General features: G+C 34.5%; 1 protein-coding gene across 3 annotated transcripts in view; it reads left to right on the plus strand.

The window, feature by feature from the left end:
- Positions 1 to 21344, plus strand: part of Abi (tyrosine kinase Abl) — an 87590-nt gene that overhangs the window by 37436 nt on the left and 28810 nt on the right. Inside the window, exons 8-9 of one of the 3 annotated variants that reach the window (XM_069833592.1) lie at positions 6100 to 6279; positions 14665 to 15760. In XM_069833592.1, the coding sequence (XP_069689693.1) occupies positions 6100 to 6263 (164 nt within the window). In that variant the 3' untranslated portion in view covers positions 6264 to 6279; positions 14665 to 15760. Of the gene's footprint in view, positions 1 to 6099; positions 15761 to 21344 lie in introns of those variants that run through there. The other 2 variants (XM_069833593.1, XM_069833591.1) reach the window with 2 other exon arrangements.

The raw sequence follows: 21344 nt of genomic DNA on the forward strand, positions 1-21344 counted from the left end.
TATTTAGAAGTTAACATGGACTCGAGCCACATTAAGACTTGTCCAGCATTTTCTTCTGTCAGCTTTGTGGATAGATACTGGGAGGCCAGAGAAAGAATGCAGCAGTGCTGACATCCCTCCTTCGTAGTTTCACTTTGCACATTGTTCACTTTATTTGTTTTCTATCTTTCATTTTAGTTTTAATCGCCATTGTACAGCCAGTGACTCCAGTCAAATGCCACTGCACTGAATAAAAAAAAATATATGTCTTTGTATAATTATAAAAAAAACATACCGATAAATAAAAATATATTGAAATATGATCAATTAAATGGTATTTTGAGAAGGAACTTTGGAAAACAAATGCGAAAAGAGGTCCAAATCCAATTCCACAAATAATATCAAAACCAGCTCTGTTTATATGGCAGTGAATGTTGGACACTGTGGCAAAAGGAAATAAATAGAATCAACGCATCACAAATGAGATTTCTACGATCACTGACAGGCGTTACCTTGCGGGACCGCATTAGGAGCGAAGACATAAGAAATCAGTGGGAAGTTGAGGAGATGATGGCAGACGTCCAATATATTATCAACGTAAATGGAGAAACCACCTTCTTAGGATGCCTGAACATCGTTTACCAAAGAGACTATTCTATTGCCATCCACGAGGACGAAGAGATTTAGGCAGACCTCATCGACGTTGGACGGACCAATTCCATTTGTAGTTCACAGACGGGAAACAACCCAAAACTGTGTATTGGCAGCAGAAGAAGAAGAAGATTATTATTATTATCATTATTATTATCATTATTATTATTATTATTATTACTACTACTATTATTGTTGTTTTCTTCAGTATTATAAAACAGAAATCAACTCTTGCATTTATTAACAATTTATGAACTTTAATTCACTGTAGAAAATACACATTTTTATTACTAATATTAAAGTAAATAACTCTACTCACACTTTCAATGTGATACTTGGGTCTGCTTAGCTGCACACAGATGGCTGATCCATGGTGGAATCATTAACAGTGCAAGCCTCATTTCTTTATCAATGGATTTGAGTTTCTTCCTCATTGATGTTTTAATTTCAGTTAATGTCGAGAAGCCCATTTCACACATATATGTAGTTTAAAATGACAATAACATATTAACTGCCATCACAGAGATAGCCGGGTATTCACTCCTTAGTGACAACCAAAATGTTTCCAAAAGTACTTCGAGAAGTTTTAATTTCAATGTCTGTCTGTTTTTAAATCTGTCAATTCCTCTTGTACGAGTATTTTATTTGGAAGATGTTTTGAATCCACAATGAATGGATCACGAACCCAGTTAAAATCTTGAATACTCTCCAAAATAATTCTTTAACTTCTGTTGCAAGATTAGTAAATGTTCTTTCCATCAACACTTTATTACCATCAGTAAGGGGCCATACAGTTGGAAACATCTCAAACGACCAATTTTCAATCATCTATATCCATAAATTCAACTTATTCACAAATTCTTGAATCTTATCCATACTAGCCAGAATATTTTCGTTCCTGCCTTGCATTTTTCTGTTAAGCTCATTCAAATGTACGAAAATATCGGAAAGGTATGCCAATTTAGATACCCATTCATCATCTGCAAATAAATCCACGTACTCAGGCCTCTCAACTGTCAAAAATGCAAATACCTCCTCCTTAAGTTCAAACATTCGCGCCAACACTTTATCTCTTTATAACCCACTTCTGTATGTAGCAGGAGTGTAGTGTGCTCTGATCCCATTTCCTGACTCAAATTGGAAAAAAACCGCGTATTTAGGGGCTGCGATTTGATGAAGTTCACGGCTTTTACTACTTCGTCCATCACAATTTTCAGAGGATATGGCAAAGACTTAATAAAAATGGCTCCACAGTGAATGAGACAATGGTCACTCCTTATGTTACGATTTACTTCACGTACTTTAACCACGAATCCTTTCACTCAGCCTGTCGTAAAAGCGGCTCCATCTGTACAAACACTAACACAATCCTTTCATATTAATTCATTACGGTCCACATATTCATAAATTATACGAAATATTTCTCACTGGTTGCTCAGTTGGGCAGTTCTTTGCAAAAAAAAAAAAAAAAAAAAAAAAAAAAAAAAAAAAAAAAATTACTTGCAGTTACATCTCCCCATCAATGTACCGAATGTAGGAAAGAAGTTGTGCGTGACCTCTAATATCGGTGAACTTGTCTATCTGAAGTGAGAAATTCTGACTGCTCATTATTTTCTCCTTCATAATGTCTTTGATGTCACTGGACATGACACTAACTTGGTGGCTGATTGTGTCAGCAGAGAGAGGAATTTTGTGAATTTCACTAGCAGCTTCTGAACCCAGGATTATTTTCACTATTTCTTTACAGGCATAGGTATTGTGCATGCTTTTTTTTTAATGATAATTTTGTTTACCTTATAGCTAGCTTCCTGTACTTTTTGCGAAACACATACCGACGTCGTCATGAGCGTCACTTGCTTTTTATTTTGTTTCAAAAACCGACGAAAATAATTCACATCTTTGCACGACAGGAAGGAATGTTTTGTTAAAACAAATGTTTCAGTTTACTGGGAACTATAGCAGCATTACTGAGTTCTTCACCACACATAACATACTTGGGGACTGGGCATGTTTTGTCACCACACCATTTTAATTTAAATTTAATTTTAATTAATTTTCGCGTCACACCTTTCACCTCGTGAAGGCACACTAGTGTGCCGTGATGCACCGGTTGCGGAACACTGCTCTATACATTCCTTGACATTGGTTATGCCTTTTATTTTCATGCATTCAAGAATGTTTTCTGCAGTGGTCGTTTTATTCATGTAGCCGATAATTATCCAGAGTAATTTTAAGGCAGTTTTAGTTCATCTATTTGCTGCCTTTCCCCACTTTTGGAGGATGAGGGGATGCTTTATTAGCCCCTGGGAGTATCCAGGGTTTTTGTGTGGGCATTAACAACTGGGTACCTTTTCAAGCGATGACACTCCAACTCTACTTTTCTGCGCTTTTATCAGGTTTCTGAGTGATGTTGCACATGTCATCATTGGTTGTGAACCCATCCATGCTTGTTTTGTCTTCCATTGTGACCTCTATTGTTCAAGGTGCAGTTTGTCCTGTTTTGTCTCTTCAGCTATGTCTGAAGTTCCTGACGTAATTTATCACCATTCTCTGTTGTATTTTATCTCCATTTGTATTTCTTTTTCTGTTCTCTTTCGGCTTGTTTTTTTTATTGATTTAAGTTTTCCCTATGTCTTTTAGCTCCACCAATATCATCTGCAATTCTGGAATTATTATGTGATCATGTTCTTCATCTCTGCAAGGTCTTTCAGGCTGGTATTCATAGTCGACACTTTCGATTAAGGATATATGTACATGAAGGACCACAATAATTATTATCAGTAAATGCAGGCTCTAAATTTCTGAAATTTTATAAGGAAATGAACTCACAATTGAACAAAAATTACAAGGTACCACAACAATACTGATAAAAGTATAAAAAGCTTACTAATAACATTTTTAAGAATTCACTTTTTACTTTAAATTAAATTTTCCAACATATGAAAATTTTCACACATATTGTTTCATAACTCCACAACCATTAGAGATAGAATTCTGAAATTTTGTACACTGATTTAACATGAATTTATGCAATAGATAGACTACAATAATACCCATGTCTTTGAAAATAGAAAAATTAGGTCACAAAACATTATGTAAATTTTAATATATTTTATATAGGACAAATAAAAAATTATTTGTATTAAAATAAACAACTCTACATGTCTGAGAGTAGTCTACTTTTTAGGAATAGGAAGAATATTAAAGATGTCAGAGAAACCATAACAATGTTATGGTTATCAAATGATATAACTGCAGATCTTTTTTTTCATACTCTGATAAAACTGCTTAGTAACCTTTTTCATATTTTTATCAAATATTTAAGTTCTAATATGTCTTGTTGTGGTACCTTGTAATTTTTGTCTAATTGTGTGCTCATTTTCTTATAAAATTTTAGAAATTTAGAGCCTGCATTTTTGATAACATTTTTGGTCGTACACACACACACACACACACACACACACACACACGCACGCACGCACGCACGCACACCCCCCCCCCCTTAAAGTGTCCCTTGGAAGACGCAAAGTTTCACTTTTCCATTGCACAGTCGACACTTTGGTGCAAAGGAACAATTTGGATGAAAGTGTACTTCCGACCACACTTTGAGCCGAAAGTGTCACTTTGTAGACAAATGGCGGACATCTTGGAAGTTGTCGATTTATTTATTAAAACGTACGGAAGAGGTGGCACAATTAGGGGACATTGTATGAAAGCGCTACATTAGAGATAGGCCTAAAGACAATCCTGTGGAATTTTATAATTATACAGAATTAAAGAAAACGGTTCCAATTCAATAAAGAAACTGTTATTGAGACTGCGCATCTTTTCGATGACCGGTTGACAAAAACGAATAATAGAGGTTTGCCAGTGCCTCCAATAATACAGTTATTGACTGCATTAAAATTCTATGCTACAGATATGTACCATACATTAATATCTATAATATTACAGTTCAGGTATTTCTGTAGTAACATTCGTATATTTATAACCTCAATTTGATGAAGTGATATGTAGGTAGATATGCCTATACAACCTATTTTTTATTACTGAAACGAATTTTTTAACTTAAATAATATTAAACTAACTTCAATCTAATGTAGGCGTAACTATCTTGAAAATTAGCATTGAGAGACCTCCCATACTTGCTTTCTAAGCAGATTCCATAATTATATTGGGTTTAAAATGATTTTGATTTATGTTGACTACCTGTATTTTGAGATAAGATTTATCTTGATGTTGATATAATCATTACTCTTTTGATAACATAATTTTCATGCCGGTAAGCTATACATCTGATATGGCTGCTTCTGATGAGATATTGTCTCTAGTTCGTTTGTAGCCATAACCGCACCATGAAAAGAGATCTCATACCATTAGGCCTATTTTGTTTTGCATTGTAGAAAAACTGGCATTCAAAATATTCCTGAAGAGCAGGCAATAATGGACGAGAGAGAGAGAGAGAGAGAGAGAGAGAGAGAGAGAGAGAGAGAGAGAGAGAGAGAGAGGTGTTTATTTCATTCTTATGACTTCTACTCACTATTCACGAAAAAGGCAAAAATGAAAATAAACGGAATAAAACGATATATCAATGAAGGAGATACGTATAAATCCTAACGATATATATATATATACACACACACAGACATAGACCCCCCCCCCCTTAACCTACTCAGTCCAACTCAACCTAACTATATAAACCAATAGAAGATATGCACAAACTCTAACCTAACCAACTATATAAATCAGTGGAACAGATACATACAAAACCTAACTAAACAATATAAATCAATGAAAAAGATATGTACAAAACCTAATCTAACTATATAAATCAATGGATCAGCTATGTAGTGTACAGAACCTAACCTAATTTCACCAGCAGTATCACTACCTATTTAATAAAATATTACATATCTGAACTGACTGAAATAATCTAAATTATCGGCAACAAAAACTAGAAACTGAAATAAAACAACTTTAAATATATATTTTCTTTCTCGCACGATCAATTAGGCTCCCAACTCAAATCACAAGCATTATAATCTGTGGGTTATACATTAATTTGTTATTGTTTGTTCACTTTTGTTGAAAGGCATTGTGGGACTTCTGTTACCAACCAAATTGTAACTCTACACTTTGCTGGCGTAAAGTGACACTTTGTAAAGTGCACTTCTTCAATTGTCTATGAATACCACTATTAGTATGCTAGGGTTTCTAGCTTCTGTTAGTTCTGGTTTGCAGCATGTCATGCATAAGCATGGAATGTTACATTTCGTCCTTTCAAGGATCTCAAATTAAAATGACATTGGAAATTATTAGATTTATGTACTGATATTGAGAAACACAAGATCTGTTACATAATTTTATGATAAGAAACTGTGTTAAAAATGATATAATATGTTCATTTGCACTTTTTAATGATATAAGTTTTAATCTTTTTCATATGAGTACTTTTGCTTTTTGCTTTAGTGGTTGCTATCTACGACTATTATGCAGACAAAGAGGACGAGCTGAGCTTTCAGGAGAGCTCGGTGATCTATGTGCTGAAGAAGAATGATGATGGGTGGTGGGAGGGAGTAATGGATGGCATCACAGGACTTTTTCCTGGTAATTATGTGGAGCCTTGTGTCTGAGGAGGACTGGAAAAAGGTAATTGTAACATGGGACATTATTCTCAGGACTTCAAAATATTACTTGCCCCAGTTGAATAGATTGTGAATAGTTACAGGTATGTAGTGCCACAGAGCCAGCAAGGATTGGGGAAAATGGAATTCATAAATTTGTATAACATATTGCATTACAAGTAATGTTGTTTAATAATGTCAGATGTACTTTCATATATGTTATGAAATAATATGCAATTTAAATTCTAATCTTTCCTGTTTATTAGAAGGAAATCTATTGTACCATCAACACTAATTTTTATAGCTTTATATCTTAAGTCCTATTATATACGAGGAATATAAAATGATATTATATAATGCGTGGAATCTCAAAATGTTCTTTATCTAGTGATCTTAGTCATTTAGTACTCATAAATCTCATAATAGGCATCAATAAGCCAATGGTGACAGGTGATGATCATTTAACCTTTCTAGCTTGTATTTATTTGCGTTAGTATTTCATTTTCTAAACTGAAATATTCAGAACTTTGAATTTTCATTCTAGTATTTTTTTTTAATTATGTTTATTTAACAATGCTTGCAACTGCCGAGGTTATATCAGCATTGCCAGTGTGCCAGAATTTTGTCCTGAGGAATTCTTTTACATGCCAGTAAATCTATTGACATGAGCCTGTCGCATTTAAGCTCACTTAAATACTGTGGCAACCCTGCTAGAAGGTTCTCGTTGTCTCGGGGTTTGGGCGCGCGTCTGACGGAGGGGAGGGGGCACACGAGGCGTGAGGGACGAGGCAATCCACGGGGCACTGAGCGCGACGTAGAGAGGAGAGGGGAATGTCTATATGCTGAGAGGGGAAGGAGGCCGACTGCGGCGGTAGTGGAGAAACTCGAGGCGTTTCCAGGAACAGAAACTTCCAGGGTCGAAGGTTTGCGAAGTGTGGTTTAACTAATAAAAAGCGAGCAGCCTGCGAAGAGAACCACCTTTAGTTTGGACAGCAAGCCAGTTCAGTTCAGATCAGCGAGTCAGTCTTGTCAAGCAGTAGTAGACGAGCTAGGAAGCCAGCCTTCGAGACCTGGGTTTGACTTGAGGAGGACCGCAACTGTGGCAGCGACCCTGCGAGTGCGGCGTATCTGGAAGTCTTGAGTTCGAGTGCAGTGAACTGTCTCTGGAAGTCTTGGATTCTATATACTGTGAACTTGATTGAATGAGCTAGAAGAACTAGCCAAGGCAACGAACTGAGAACTGACAGTTTTGTTTTGTAAATAGTGCTTTGTGAACATTAGTTGAGATTAGCAGTACATTGTTGTTCTCAATAATCCAAGTGAATTGTCATTGTCGTCTGTGGAGTGCAATAACGAATACTGTGTTGCTGTGTGGAGTGAAATACCCATTGTTGACTGGAGTGTTCAAATTAGTTATAGAAAGTCATTATTGTTGTGAATAAAAGCAACATTATTGTGTTAAATTAAAAGTCACAATACCATTGACCTGGGCCAGAATCGAACTCGCACGTTCCAGTATTTGTTTCCTGTCAAAATTTAATGGTCTTGGAAGTTTCATGTGTGCTGCTTTCATTGTTTATCAGAAGTTAAGGGTCAACACTTCAATTCCATATGGGGTGTCCACTTGTATGGAAAACCAGGAAATGTCGGGGGATTTGTTAAATGATGGGGAAACTGAAAAATGTCAGGGAATTGAGAAAAAAATCTGGAAATTTATTTTTCTGCCAAATAAAATGGACATGTTTGCCTATAACTGAAACAAAAGTAATTTTCAGTCATATTGTGTTCACATTTTTTTCTAATCATCCTTTATTCATGCAATGGATATTCAGTTTTTTTAGATTGGAGAGGTGATACAAGGCTGTGATATAACGCATGCATAATTTTGTGAATACAGAACAGGATTTAAATAAAGTGCCGTTACATAGTAAGAAGAAAGTTATTTGTTGGGTTCGAATTTGGAGAATTTCAATTTCTGAAGTATGTTTACGTGTTTTGAATGTTACAAGAACTTAAGTAACGTCTGTGAAATTAAGTGAACTTCATTTTGATTTATAAGTACTGGTACATATTAAGTTTTGTTGTTATATGTGAACTATACATGTGATAATGTTCTTTACATTTATTCATTTTTAGAACTAACAACTAACAAGGAGAGGACACGCTTTGTATATTACCGAATGAAATAAGATTGTGTGAGATGAAAGTACAAGAATTACTGTTTAAAGTCATATCTGGTATGGGTGGCCAATGACCCCTCGTTTTGGAAATATTGGCTATTGTTTGTGACATACTTCCGTTAGGTGCCTAATAGGGAAGCATTACACTGTGTAAAAGCATAGCTCATATGGTTGGGTGCTGAGTTGTTATCCAGGCGACCTGGGTTCGAATCTCAACTGGTCCTATATATTTTTTTTTCTTTTAATAATGATTAATAGTGTGATCACAGTAATCTATTTACATATTTCATATTTCTCAATGTATTGAACACTTCATCATGTTTTAAACAATTTACTAATTAACTAACATTGTATTGTAAAGGATAAACAAGGAAATATTGCTCACATAGGCAGGTCACTGTGTCTGTTCTGTTTCTATTCCAATTCATTTTGTACATGATTCATTATGATAAATGTTATAAAAACACACAAAACATACATATTTCTTGCACTATGCACAGCAAATGAAAGAAGGTTGTCCACAGTCACACACATTTTTCCACACTTCTGCTGCGAAACAGATATTTTTCACATTCACAAACACTTCTCGTTCGTTTATTAATTTTGATCCATACCAGCATATTTCAACATGGCTTTGAATATAGGAGCTGACAACTGAAAGTGAATTAAGGAGTGAATTTTGAGGGCATCCTCCCTTGAAGCAATTTGTCGTCCAGTTTGTAAAAGGAAAGAGCTATTTTGCAAATATTTGATAAAAGTCTTCACCTGTCTAAGAAATAAACATCACAGGACTGGCATAATCCAGTACATTTGGGTGAAATCACTTTAAGGTTGCACGTTACTTCATTTTCTTCATTTGTAAATATTTCATCATGCAAAGAAGGGTTTACCTTCCCTTCCCACGAGTCCAGAATTATAAGAAATGGCTGCTCTTTCACATATGTCTTTATTACTTTCTCCAGGTATTGCTTATGGAGTTGAGATGTCAGCTTTCCTGATGAAGAACGTGTTACGCATATATATCCAAATTTAGAAGTGAGTTCATCTACTTGACGGTGCACTCTTGGGCCAAATTGTCTTTTTGGTAATAATAATAATAATAATAATAATAATAATAATAATAATAATAATATCAAGTTTTAAAAAATGAGAAGGCATTAGGATTCGAACGGGGGTTGCCTGGATGACAACTCAGCATCCAACCAAATGAGCTACGCTGTTACATAGTCTAATTTTGGACACCTAACGGAAGTATGTCACAAACAATAGCCAATATTTCCAAAATGAGGGGTCATTGACACACTATCTCAATTTCGGTGGCACGTCACATGATCTTATTATTTTAAATTCTTTAGTCTTGTACATGGTACAGTGATGAACCTGCAATAAATTGGTCGAATATGTGATGCAATCTAATAAAAATTAAATAACATATAAAATATAATTTTGAATTCCAAGGGAGAAGATTTCATGGCGATTTTTAAAGGAAAATTGTAGGTGACACACATTATGCAACAGAATATTTGTGTTTATTAACATCTCATACAAGTCTCTGAAGAACTCTGATTGTTCATTCGACAGCAAATATGATGTGGATGGCATTTCAGTTCTCTGTTCCTTTGCCGATAGTAAATGAATATGTGCCATATGTTTTTTGATATTACAATGTCTACGTAAAATTCTTGTTTCGTGAACCTGTATTTCTGTATTGCATAATATGCAAGAAATACTTCCCTTGTTTTCTCTAAAATACTTACTACCATATTCTTCTATTAACTGCTAGATTTTTGCAGTTTATATTTTCGGCATCGTTTTCAGTCGTATATTACGCTGCACTTCAGTAATACACAATTCAAACTTAGAATGAACGTGATTCAATGACCTTCAGTTCCTTTTCACTGCTTGTCTCCTTGTGCACGGAAACATACTGCACGGATATTACTCCGCTGTGATGTCAATGTCAACACGCCCATAGTTGTTAACCTGAGACCTCTACATAGTCAACCAAGGTTCGTTCTCTGGTAATAACATCATTTTTGCGAGCTTGTTTTATAGTCTGTTTTTCAGTAAATCCCATGAGAAGTGTGTCCTGTTTTTCTTTTCTCGTAAATCCCAAAAGCCCAAGAATAACTGTTCTTGTTCTGTATGAGATATTTCATTGCACTTCTTAGTATAATATTTATCTACATTTTGAAACATTTGTTACAAATCTAAGACAAAGAAAAGATGGTGGTTAGGAACACTAAATACTATGTTGCCAGAATGATTATACACATACAAACATAATACAAATGATCAAAGGCTGGATCATACCTTTTTATTGGAACTGTTGATGTAACTCTTACCCGCATTTCTTTTTCTCTTACGTGATTCTCGTTTCCTCATAGGAATAAATGCCTTCCTTTTAATTCCTTTATTATTCATTTTCTGTAATCTTCCTTCAATCTCAGATGACATGTGACTATTTTCATCACACGAATCGTTGTGTCTGCCATGTTCTCTACATAGATATACTGCAGCTTGAGTGTTATTTGGAAGAAAGATGCAACATACAATTCGATCATCACATGCGTGATTGAAGGAACTAACTTCCATATTGTAGAGAGTGCAAATAACCGATTTCCAGAAAACTGGCATAATCTGACTTATGCTGTTCTTCCATCCACTCCCTCAATTGGGAACTAAGAAACTTCATAGTTAACTCTGAATCTCAGGAAAGCTTTCTCTCTATAGTACATGAAATTAAGAAAAAGATAAATCTCCCAACAAGTGAAGAAAATCTATTTCATACAACTAACTTTACAGACGCAATAGAGATACACCTGGTTGAAGATGCCAAGGAAAGTGACACTCCAAAGGAAGTCCTAAAATTGCTAGCATTGGAAAGTAATCATGGTAGATTTCTCTAAGAAAGAATGGCTCCATATTTTCACTGATGGATCCCTACTGCTCAACCAGAATGGAGCAGGTATTAGTACTACATGTCCACTTTTCTCGTTTTATAAATCTTTATGTTATGGAGCTACAAATTTTGATGGAAAATTGAAGCCCTCTATTCGACACTTCAAAATCTGTTGTACTGCACCTCTTATTTTCAACAAGCTGTTAGAGTCAGTGACTCTAAAGCAGCTATTATTGCTGTAACACCCAATCTGTCATCTAAAAGTAAAAATGTAACTGATTGTTGGAAAACTATACACCATTTGATGAAGGTTAACAAAAGATTAGCTTTTTAATGAGTACTAACGCACTGTGGATTATCTGGTAATGAAGCTGCTGACCATTTTGCTAAGAAGGGAAGTAAAATCTCCATGTTAACTTTATCATTTTCAACAGTGGAAAGAAATTTAACTCAAAATATCAAGATATAATATCATACCATTTCCACAAAATTTCAAAGAATAAAAAGATGAGAATGTCTCAGTGTATAACAGAATATAATTTCAGAGTATCCAAGGAAAAATGCAGTTACATTGTTTCAATTACAGGGTATGCCTGTATGCAAAAATGCTTGAACAAAATTGGAATTTTTTTGTCACCACTTTGTCCATTGTGTAGTCTTCAAGAAGAAATGGATCATAATCGCCTTCAGCTGTTCAGCCCTTTCTAATGCACTGTGTGTGAGAAATATTGGAGAGCAAGAGAGTTGAAGCTTTATTGCCAAGAATTCAGCATTAGTTAACAACAACATTTGTTACAAGGAAAATACCACAGATGGCACCAAAAGTTACAGAATAATAATTTACTTTTTTTTTTAATGCAGAAAAAAGAATATGGTCTTGGAAACCGCTTTTTGCTGTAGTATTTTTCATTTCAGACTCCGAGATTTTGAAGTAAGCCTCAAATAAACATAATAAAAATGTGTCCTGTTAATCTAGCAAGTCAATTTTTCCCACTAGTATTCAGATTTTGTACTTTTTTTTTACCATCTGTGTATATATAAATTAAAAAGTTAATAAATAATGTTAAATTTTCATAATGAATCATTTTAAATTTAAAGACTTTCCTAGCTGATAATTTTGTGGCAGAAGCAGGAACTGTTCCATGGCAAATAGCAAAGATATAAATAAATAGTTAAGTTATACAGGCCTAGAATATTTTTCCTACTCCTTCATATTTTGTTTACCCACATTAAAAAATTACTCACGATTGTATATATTGCATATAAAAATAACTATTACAGCTGTGACTTGTGTATAGGGCTATTTATTTCGTGTATAGGGCTATGTATGTATTTGCATGTAAATACATTATGGCAATACTCTTCTAATATTTTTTTCTTTATCTTCCAATGTGTCGAAATGTTTTCTCAGACCTACGCAAACATCCTCCAAGCTTGTTTAGTTTTTGTGTCGAATACAGGCCTATTTTCGACTAGGGATATTAACAAGTTGTTATCAGAGTGGGAAACTCGTTTTAATTTGAGAAAAGTGGTGTCTGTTCATATGAATTGGAAGCAACCAAATGAAGTGTATGAACTGTCTGTATGCAAGGAGGAGGCGCAGCTTAGGAGCTAGTTGCAAACTGGTCTTGTGCATGTAGCAATTTCGTAACATGTTCCTCTGTAACGTAGCTTCTGCCCAGTGATTGGATTGAGTAGTCAACAGTCCTAGCTGTAATCTGCAATCCATGTTCTTCATTGTTTGATTTAAAATGGGGTATTGCCATAATGTTCCAATGCTTTACTATTCTGTCCAGCAAGAGGCTGAGCTTAATAGTCAGCCACAAATCGGGATATGTGCAACTAGCCTTAAAGAAGAAACATTGATAAAAAGTCTTCCTTGTTTCAACATGCAAAGTCCCATGATGGTGAATGATATAAGATTATATGTGAGGACAATGAGTCTCACCACAGCTAAACTTTATTTTTGGCAATTCTATGTATAACATGAACTGGTCGTGTTAATGTATGTGTTAGAGAATATTTCCTTTGAAGAGTCATTACACTATGCACTCACTTTCGACTCTCTTCTATCCACTGTTAAACAGGAAAATGGCAGTTTAACACATAAACACTCATAACAATGAGGAAATGTTGCTTTGACCTTAATCAGAGTCAAATCCTGTACACTGTGGTGAAAGCTCGAGGCAGAAATGACTTTTTTTCCCTTTTTTTTTATGCATAATAAACAGTGACCAAACAGTCTAGACTTTACATAGAAAATTTTTATCTTAAATACAAAAATTTGGCTGGAATATGAAGAAAAGAAAAAGATTTTATCATTTGCCTCACCTTAGAGATTATGCGCAAACATCAGATACTAGCTTAGAATGGTATGAGGGTACAATAATTTTAAGACAAAATGAGAAAATAGATGCAGGCACTCTCAATCAGCAGCTTTGTCACACTTTGAGCAGACATCTGATGGCTTGCTATCAAAGAGACAGACGAAGATTTCCTTAGTAATTTGTTTTCCATTCTTTTGCTACTATATTATTGCCATGTTATTTACTGTTGAATCCTCATAACCCTTGCATCCTTTTGGTGCTACATACCTGTGAGTCTGGACTATTTCTTTCCTGTGAAGATGTTTTGTTTATAGTACAGAAGTAGTCTTCCACAAGGATGTACAATCTATTTGAAGAGTATAAGGAAAGAACGGGCTTTGTCCATTTTTTTTCAAAATTGAGTTATGCATGTTGTGTGTAGTAGGATTCCATGTAGTTTAATCCTACGAATGAAACACTGTGATAATTTGAACAGTCTAAGTACTATGACAGACTTTAGATTGGCTTACAAGGAAAGAATATGCTAATGGCAGATTTTAAACAGCTCTCCTAAACAATTTGCTGAAGTGAACAAAGTTCGTTCTTTCCCTGCACCCTTCATTTGGTTTTGTATTTGGGGAAAGTAATTTACAACATTATGTAATTGATCCATTAATGTCTAACATTATTATAATTGTAGAAGCATATAAGAAAGGTAGTGTTGTAAGATTCTCTAAAATCTTCTCAGTCTGCTTTCCATATTATGCAGTGTTAAAGACATGTACAGTACAACTTACAATTTTTAATACAGACTCCATTGATATTTCTCATAGTATAGTCTCTGTTTACAAATTTTTTGCTGCCAAACGTGTTAATCGTTTGTTTTTACTTTCTTGTTGAATAAAATATGTAGGAAGATATTATGACAATGATATTGGCTATTATTATATTATTATTATTATTATTATTATTATTATTATTATTATTATTATTATTATTATCTTGAAGTTCTCGTATTTCAGACGGATTTATGCTCACCAGCAATGGATTAAAATGTTTCAATCTTCAATTGAAGGTGGAAAGTGGAAAAATTTCGGACAATATTGCAGATGTTGATTTTAACTGCTGTCTGCAATTATGTCTCTGGAATTGCTGTAATTTAATTTTTTCCAAACTTCTTCTTAGTATGTTACTTTCAATTTTACGGAAATAGACCTTTTCAGCATCTCTGGTTCAAAAGGTAATTTGATATACCTTTCATGTAAGTGTAGAATTTTCTTTTGAATTATTGGTTATACTTTGTTCATTATTGAGAGTGAAGAGTATCACGTCTTCAGAACCTACAAAAAAAAAAAAAAAATGCATTAGACTGATGAAATGAATGTCTATGTGCTTTTTTTTACTTGTATGTTATCATATCTGAATTCTCCGATATTGGCACTAACTCCAGGGAATCCCATGGTTACTTGCCTCATGGAATGTTTCCCATATGGATTTCATCAAGGTCTTCCCACTGTCACCATCTCAGAATATCTTTAACATTGATTGTCTGTATTGTCATGCAAGACAATAATAGATGAATTTTCTCTCAAACCCTATAATCAGTTCAGCCATAGAAGTAATATGTACTGCATTTAAGTCACAACTAAGCACTGCTATAGGTTTTTTTAGAAACAGCTTTGTGTGAACGATAAAAAATGAATTTTAGCCAACTGCAGGAACATTATGCAGCGTTGGCAAGAAACTGGAAAAATATTTCTATGTATGCCATTGCTGCTAATTGAGAATATTTTTGAATTCCACCTCAGACTTCAATATTTAGCTACGTTTTCTGTAATGTTTTCAGATACACAGTTTAGTTTATTACGGAAAAAAATACTTGCATTTATGTTCTGAAAGTGTGTGTAGTATCGTTGATTGCTTTTTTGTGTGCGAGTTGTTTTGAATGTGAATAACATATAATTTAATAAATTAACATTACACCAAAGATTTAAATGTTTCATATTGTCGAGTATACCAACACATTATGCTTAGCTGTATTTACTGTAAATAATCTCGAGGAGAGAGATGTTTTGTAGAGAGTTTAATTCACAAATAAAAATATTTGACATTTTGGTATTTAATTTCTTGATCAACGTCAAATGTACGGGCGATTCTCACAGAACTTGACAAACTGGGAAGTACAAAAATTAAAAATAGTTACAAAAATTCTGAAAAAAAATATAAAATTTTCATTTCATCTAATTGAACATAGTGTGCTGAGCAGCAAACTTGGCTATCAAATGTGGATGGAAATTAAGATGAAAATGTTAGTGAAAATTATAGTCATGTCGCTGTTATTTCCAGCGTGAATCCTCCTCTTTGCTTGTGCCTTACGAAGTGGAGGTTCTGTGAAGTTTAGATGGTATTTTCGTTTGGTCAACCTGGTTGGCGAGTTGGTATAGCGCTGGCCTTTTATGCCCAACGTTGCGGGTTCGATCCCGGGCCAGGTCGATGGCATTTAAGTGTGCTTAAATGCGACAGGCTCATGTCAGTAGATTTACTGGCATGTAAAAGAACTCCTGAGGGACAAAATTCCGGCACATCCGGCAATGCTGATATAACCTCTGCAGTTGCGAGTGTCATTAAATAAAACATAACATTAACATTTTCGTTCGCCATTTTTGTTCTTTCGTTGCCGAGTTACCAGATGAATCTGTTTGCCGCACTGTTAAACATGTCGTAGCTCATATGATAATAAATCAAATGCAGTGTAATTTTTAGGATTCATAGATAAATGTCTGAGGAAAGCATAGAAAAAAATTCAAAATCAAAATATTTTTTTGGAAAGTGAGAAAAAAAATTATTAACTTCGAAGTGAGCCGTTCAAAATAGACATTGACAGGATAAGCGACAAACTATTTTTCACATTAGATAGGGGGTCAAAGCAAGAGAAATGTTTAGGAAGAATGGAAATTACTTTTAAAAGCAGCTGATACTCAAAATCTTAACTGGTTTGTGAGTTACGGTGAGTTAAAGAAAAGCGTTTTTTTTTTTTTTTTTCCCCTGGTGAACTTTCGTCTGTTAGAACTGCGGATTCTCATACAAATCATCGCTCTGATTTCAAAATATTTTCATTGCTTAAAGTTTTCGAGTTAATCGTGAGTTCTGAAATGTAATTAAGATCTTTCTAGTACATAAATAACATCTGCACTGATTAAAACTAGCATGACATACTTTGAAATTGAGAAAAATAAAAAGAATGTCATAATAGTCTTTAAATTTATTATGGGTATTACTGTCATCATCATCATCATCATCATCATTTCATGGAATGAAGCTCTCTTGTTTCACTTTCCTGTCCAAGCAGAAGAGCTAATTCACTCCAAACCAATCAAGATCTGACATTAGCGTCGTGCATTACAGGTGCTATGTTCAGTTCAAATTTGTCGAGTATGGTGAAGTTCGATATTCGCCAATGTTTGCTCTGTAGAACGAAGCCTGTCGTGTTTGTTCCATCTTGTTATAAAAATATTCGTTGTTCTTCACTCCCATCCTTTCATGTTTTAACCGTCTATGGATTTTAACACAGATCTTGTGATTAATTTTTCATATGAAATAAGACAAAATTTGTGATGTCTTGGTTGCCACTGTCATGTTCGAACATTGCAAGACACTAATTGCTATCTCCGACTCTCTTTTTTAACTTTTTCGGATACATGTAACACTTTACTTGGTTTACTGAGTTTTGAGTTCAGAAGAAAGGTAAAAATATATTTATTAACTAGCCGTACCCGTGTGCTCTGCTGCACTTGTTAGAAATAAATATAAAGTATATGATGAAAGAGTAATGGAACGGAGAAAAATTCTCTCCGGCGCCGGGGTTGTATCCGGTGTGGCTTAGTGGATAAAGCATCAGCACGTAGAGCTGAAAACCCGGGTTCAAATCCCGGTGCCGGAGAGAATTTTTCTCCGTTCCATTACTCTTTAATCGTATGATGACGCAGAATATCTGCATGGAAATATCATATGTACTTCGGTACATTAAAATAATATATATGATATGTGTAAATCACTTCGTGATTTAAGATGGCGCTTATTCCGTCGGATCCCGGCCAACTAGTCACTCATAACGAGTGCACCTCAGCACATGTGTGGACTTCGGTCCTACATTCATAGACATCTATGACGTAGTGCAGAGGGCGGCCACTAGAGGGAACCCAAGAGTTGGAGCTTAATCTGAGACGATTCTGTTTGATGCCGGGGTTGTATCCGGTGTGGCTTAGTGGATAAAGCATCAGCACATAGAGCTGAAAACCCGGGTTCAAATCCTGGCGCCGGAGAGAATTTTTCTCCATTCCATTACTCTTTCATCGTATGATGACGCAGAATATCTGCATGGAAATATCATATGTACATCGGTACATTAAAATAATATATATAAATATATAGTAATTACATAATTAAAATAGGACATCTGGTCCAGGGAACATTCGTGTTTGATAGAAGGATAAATCGTTTAATATGTCACTTAATTTAAATTGTATTTAAATAATTAAAATGCGATCATTTTGGTCCAGAGACCACTCATTTAGTGCAATGATAATTCCTTTAACATGTTTCTTAATTGTTATTACATGCAAATAATTAAAATATAGTCATTCGTTTTTTTGTAAAAGGATAATTCGTTTAACATTTTTCTAAATTAGTCTTGAATGCATCCTTTAATAAATCACTCCAAATTAATAGAGTTGATTGTGTACGAAGATAATTTTTATGTTAACCTTAGTGTCCATCTTTTTTTTTTTTTTTTTTTGTTAAGTTTATTTTATTCACGCCTTAACATCTGTGGTCATGTCGCGTGTTTAGAATGTGTGGGTATATCAGTAGGTCGTTTTTACGCTTGTTGAGTTCCAGTTTCTATTGTGTGTTGTAGATGGCTTGTGTTCTTGTAACTGATTATAGACTTTGATTAATGTTTTTGGTATTGGTAATTGAGGCGGTGATGAATCATGGCATGTATTTTTCCAATCCGGCATTTGCCTTTATGACTAAGGGAAATCATGAAAAACCTCAGTCAGATTGGTCAGCCACGGGGTTTGAACCCGGGACTTCCCAAATGCATGTCTTAAATGTCTCAAACACTACCGTCTGAGCCAACTTGCTCGGTTGTATATCATTGTTTATGCAAATAAAAAAATTAGATACTCTACATAAATATCATTTTAAGAAACGCAGGAAACGAATATGGGTAAATTATGAGCGCAGGAAAGCCATTTCGTGATACCTTTTAAAATAACTCAGCTCCAGTGAGCTCTATGGTAAAATGCTTATTTTTATTATGGACTGTATTGTTGGTCAAGTAAAAATACTCATTTTTACGACAAAACTCTTAATTATTATGTTCTGTGAACAAAAAGGAACTTAAGTGTATAAAATTAGAGTATTTTATGTGGACCAAATAAAGTTGCAGTAATCAAGTTGTACAATATTTCGACAGAATATCAAGTTTTCTGTGTGTAAAGATCTATTTTCATCTTACCTCAGTACTCATATGCAACATTACAGCCATCTAGAAAAACTACAAATTAATATATTAATATTGGTAAACATCAAGACCGCCTAAAATAGACAGAGTCATTTGTTTTCATTTCATTATAGCTATCGTTGTCGTTCCTGTAATAACTCCTATGTGACATCGATTTTCAGATTTTTGCTAGAGCAAATAACTTAAATAATGATACAGCAAATAATACAATCTACTATATGTAATTATATTTCTTTCTTTCGAAAATGTAAGAATTCACGATTTCCTATGTACCACTGCCATAGAATGAATAAATCTGTTTTTTCTTCCTACTGAAAAATTTTATATTTTGCACATAGGAGTTACGGAACAACGACGCTATAATCTGAGGCGGCGGTGAAAATGTATTGTATTGTTATTTTAAAACACATGTATATCCTTAAATATCAGTCCTATCAAAATTTTTCTTGGAATAAAACTTATCGGAAATCATTTTTAAAGAAACTTTTGTTGAATAATTTCAAGGGAAAAATTGTTCCGGGGCCGGGTATCGATCCTGGGACCTCTGGTTGAACGTACCAGCGCTCTACCACTGAGCTACCCGGGAACTCCACCCGACACCGTCTCAACTTTTCCCTTTATATCTACACAACTTGCGTGGGCTGACGAAACGCCAGAGACCCACAACGAGTGCACACAATCTCTGTGTGACTTGGAATTGTGATTTTCTGTTAACGTACACAGTAACGTATATATTATGTAAATCTAGTCTTTCAGGTGAAGCTCCCTGTAAAGCAGAGTTGAATAATTTCAAGGGAAAAATTGTTCCGGGGCCGGGTATCGATCCCGGGATCTCTGGTTGAACGTACCAGCGCTCTACCACTGAGCTATCCAAGTCACACAGAGATTGTGTGCACTCATTGTGGGTCTCTGGCATTTCGTCAGCCCACGCAAGTTGTGTGGATATAAAGGGAAAAGTTGAGACGGTGTCGGGTGGAGTTCCCGGGTAGCTCAGTGGTAGAGCGCTGGTACATTCAACCAGAGGTCCCGAGATCGATACCCGGCCCCGGAACAATTTTTCACTTGAAATTATTCAAATCTGCTTTACAGGGAGCTTCACCTGAAAGACTATATTTGCAAAACTTTTGTTATGTAACATTTTTCACAAAAATCAATAATAAGCGAGATATTTCGATTTATTTAATTCAGGCCTCCTTATAAACCCCCTTTTAAATAAAGTATTTTGAATGGCATATAGCCTAAAATCTAAATTACAACAAACTTAATTTACATTCCAATTTTCATCGAAATCCGTTCAGCCATTATCGTGTGAAAAGGGAACAAACATCCAGACAGACATAGAAACAAAAATTTCAAAAAAGCGATTTTCAGTTTCAGGATGATTAATTATACATGTTAACACCAATTATGTTTGGAAAAGCGAAAATTACCAGAAACATTTCGGTTACAGATTTATTATTAGTATAGATATGGGGATTTATATGCAATGGAAATATGGATGCATTTTATTTGGTGGTGTTAAGTGCTTGTGGCATTCTCTTCCACTCAACCAGATCTACAATAAATACAGACATAAAAGTTATAATAATAATAATAATAATAATAATAATAATAATAATAATAATAATAACGCTGCCAAATAAAATCAAGTAAATTAAGTGCTTGTTGCCTTCTCTTCCACCGAACCTATTACGGTATTATTATTATTATTATTATTATTATTATTATTATTATTATTATTATTATTATTATTATTATAACTTTTGTACTTCTAGTTTTTGTAGACCTGGTTGAGTGGAAGAGAAGGCGACAAGCACTTAACGCTGCTGAATAAATGCGTTCATATTCCCACATTTTTATTGCATATAAATCCCCATCTATACTAATAATAAATATGTAAGCGAAATTTTTCTGGTAATTTTCGCTTTTCCAAAAATAATTGGTGTTAACATGTGTAATTAATCATCCTGAAACCGAAAATCGCTTTTTTGAAATTTTTATTATGAGCTGTATTTTTGGTCAAGTAAAAATACTCGTCTTTACGACAAAACTCTTAACTATTATGTTCTGTGAACAAAAAGAAACTTAAGTGTATAAAATTCGCCTTGGGTAGTTCTTCTAGCTCACTCCCTCAAGTTCAATGCACTTCGAACCCAGTGCTTCCAGAGAGAGTTC

Source organism: Periplaneta americana, chromosome 8, assembly GCF_040183065.1.
Source record: "Periplaneta americana isolate PAMFEO1 chromosome 8, P.americana_PAMFEO1_priV1, whole genome shotgun sequence".
Classification (NCBI taxonomy): domain Eukaryota; kingdom Metazoa; phylum Arthropoda; class Insecta; order Blattodea; family Blattidae; genus Periplaneta; species Periplaneta americana.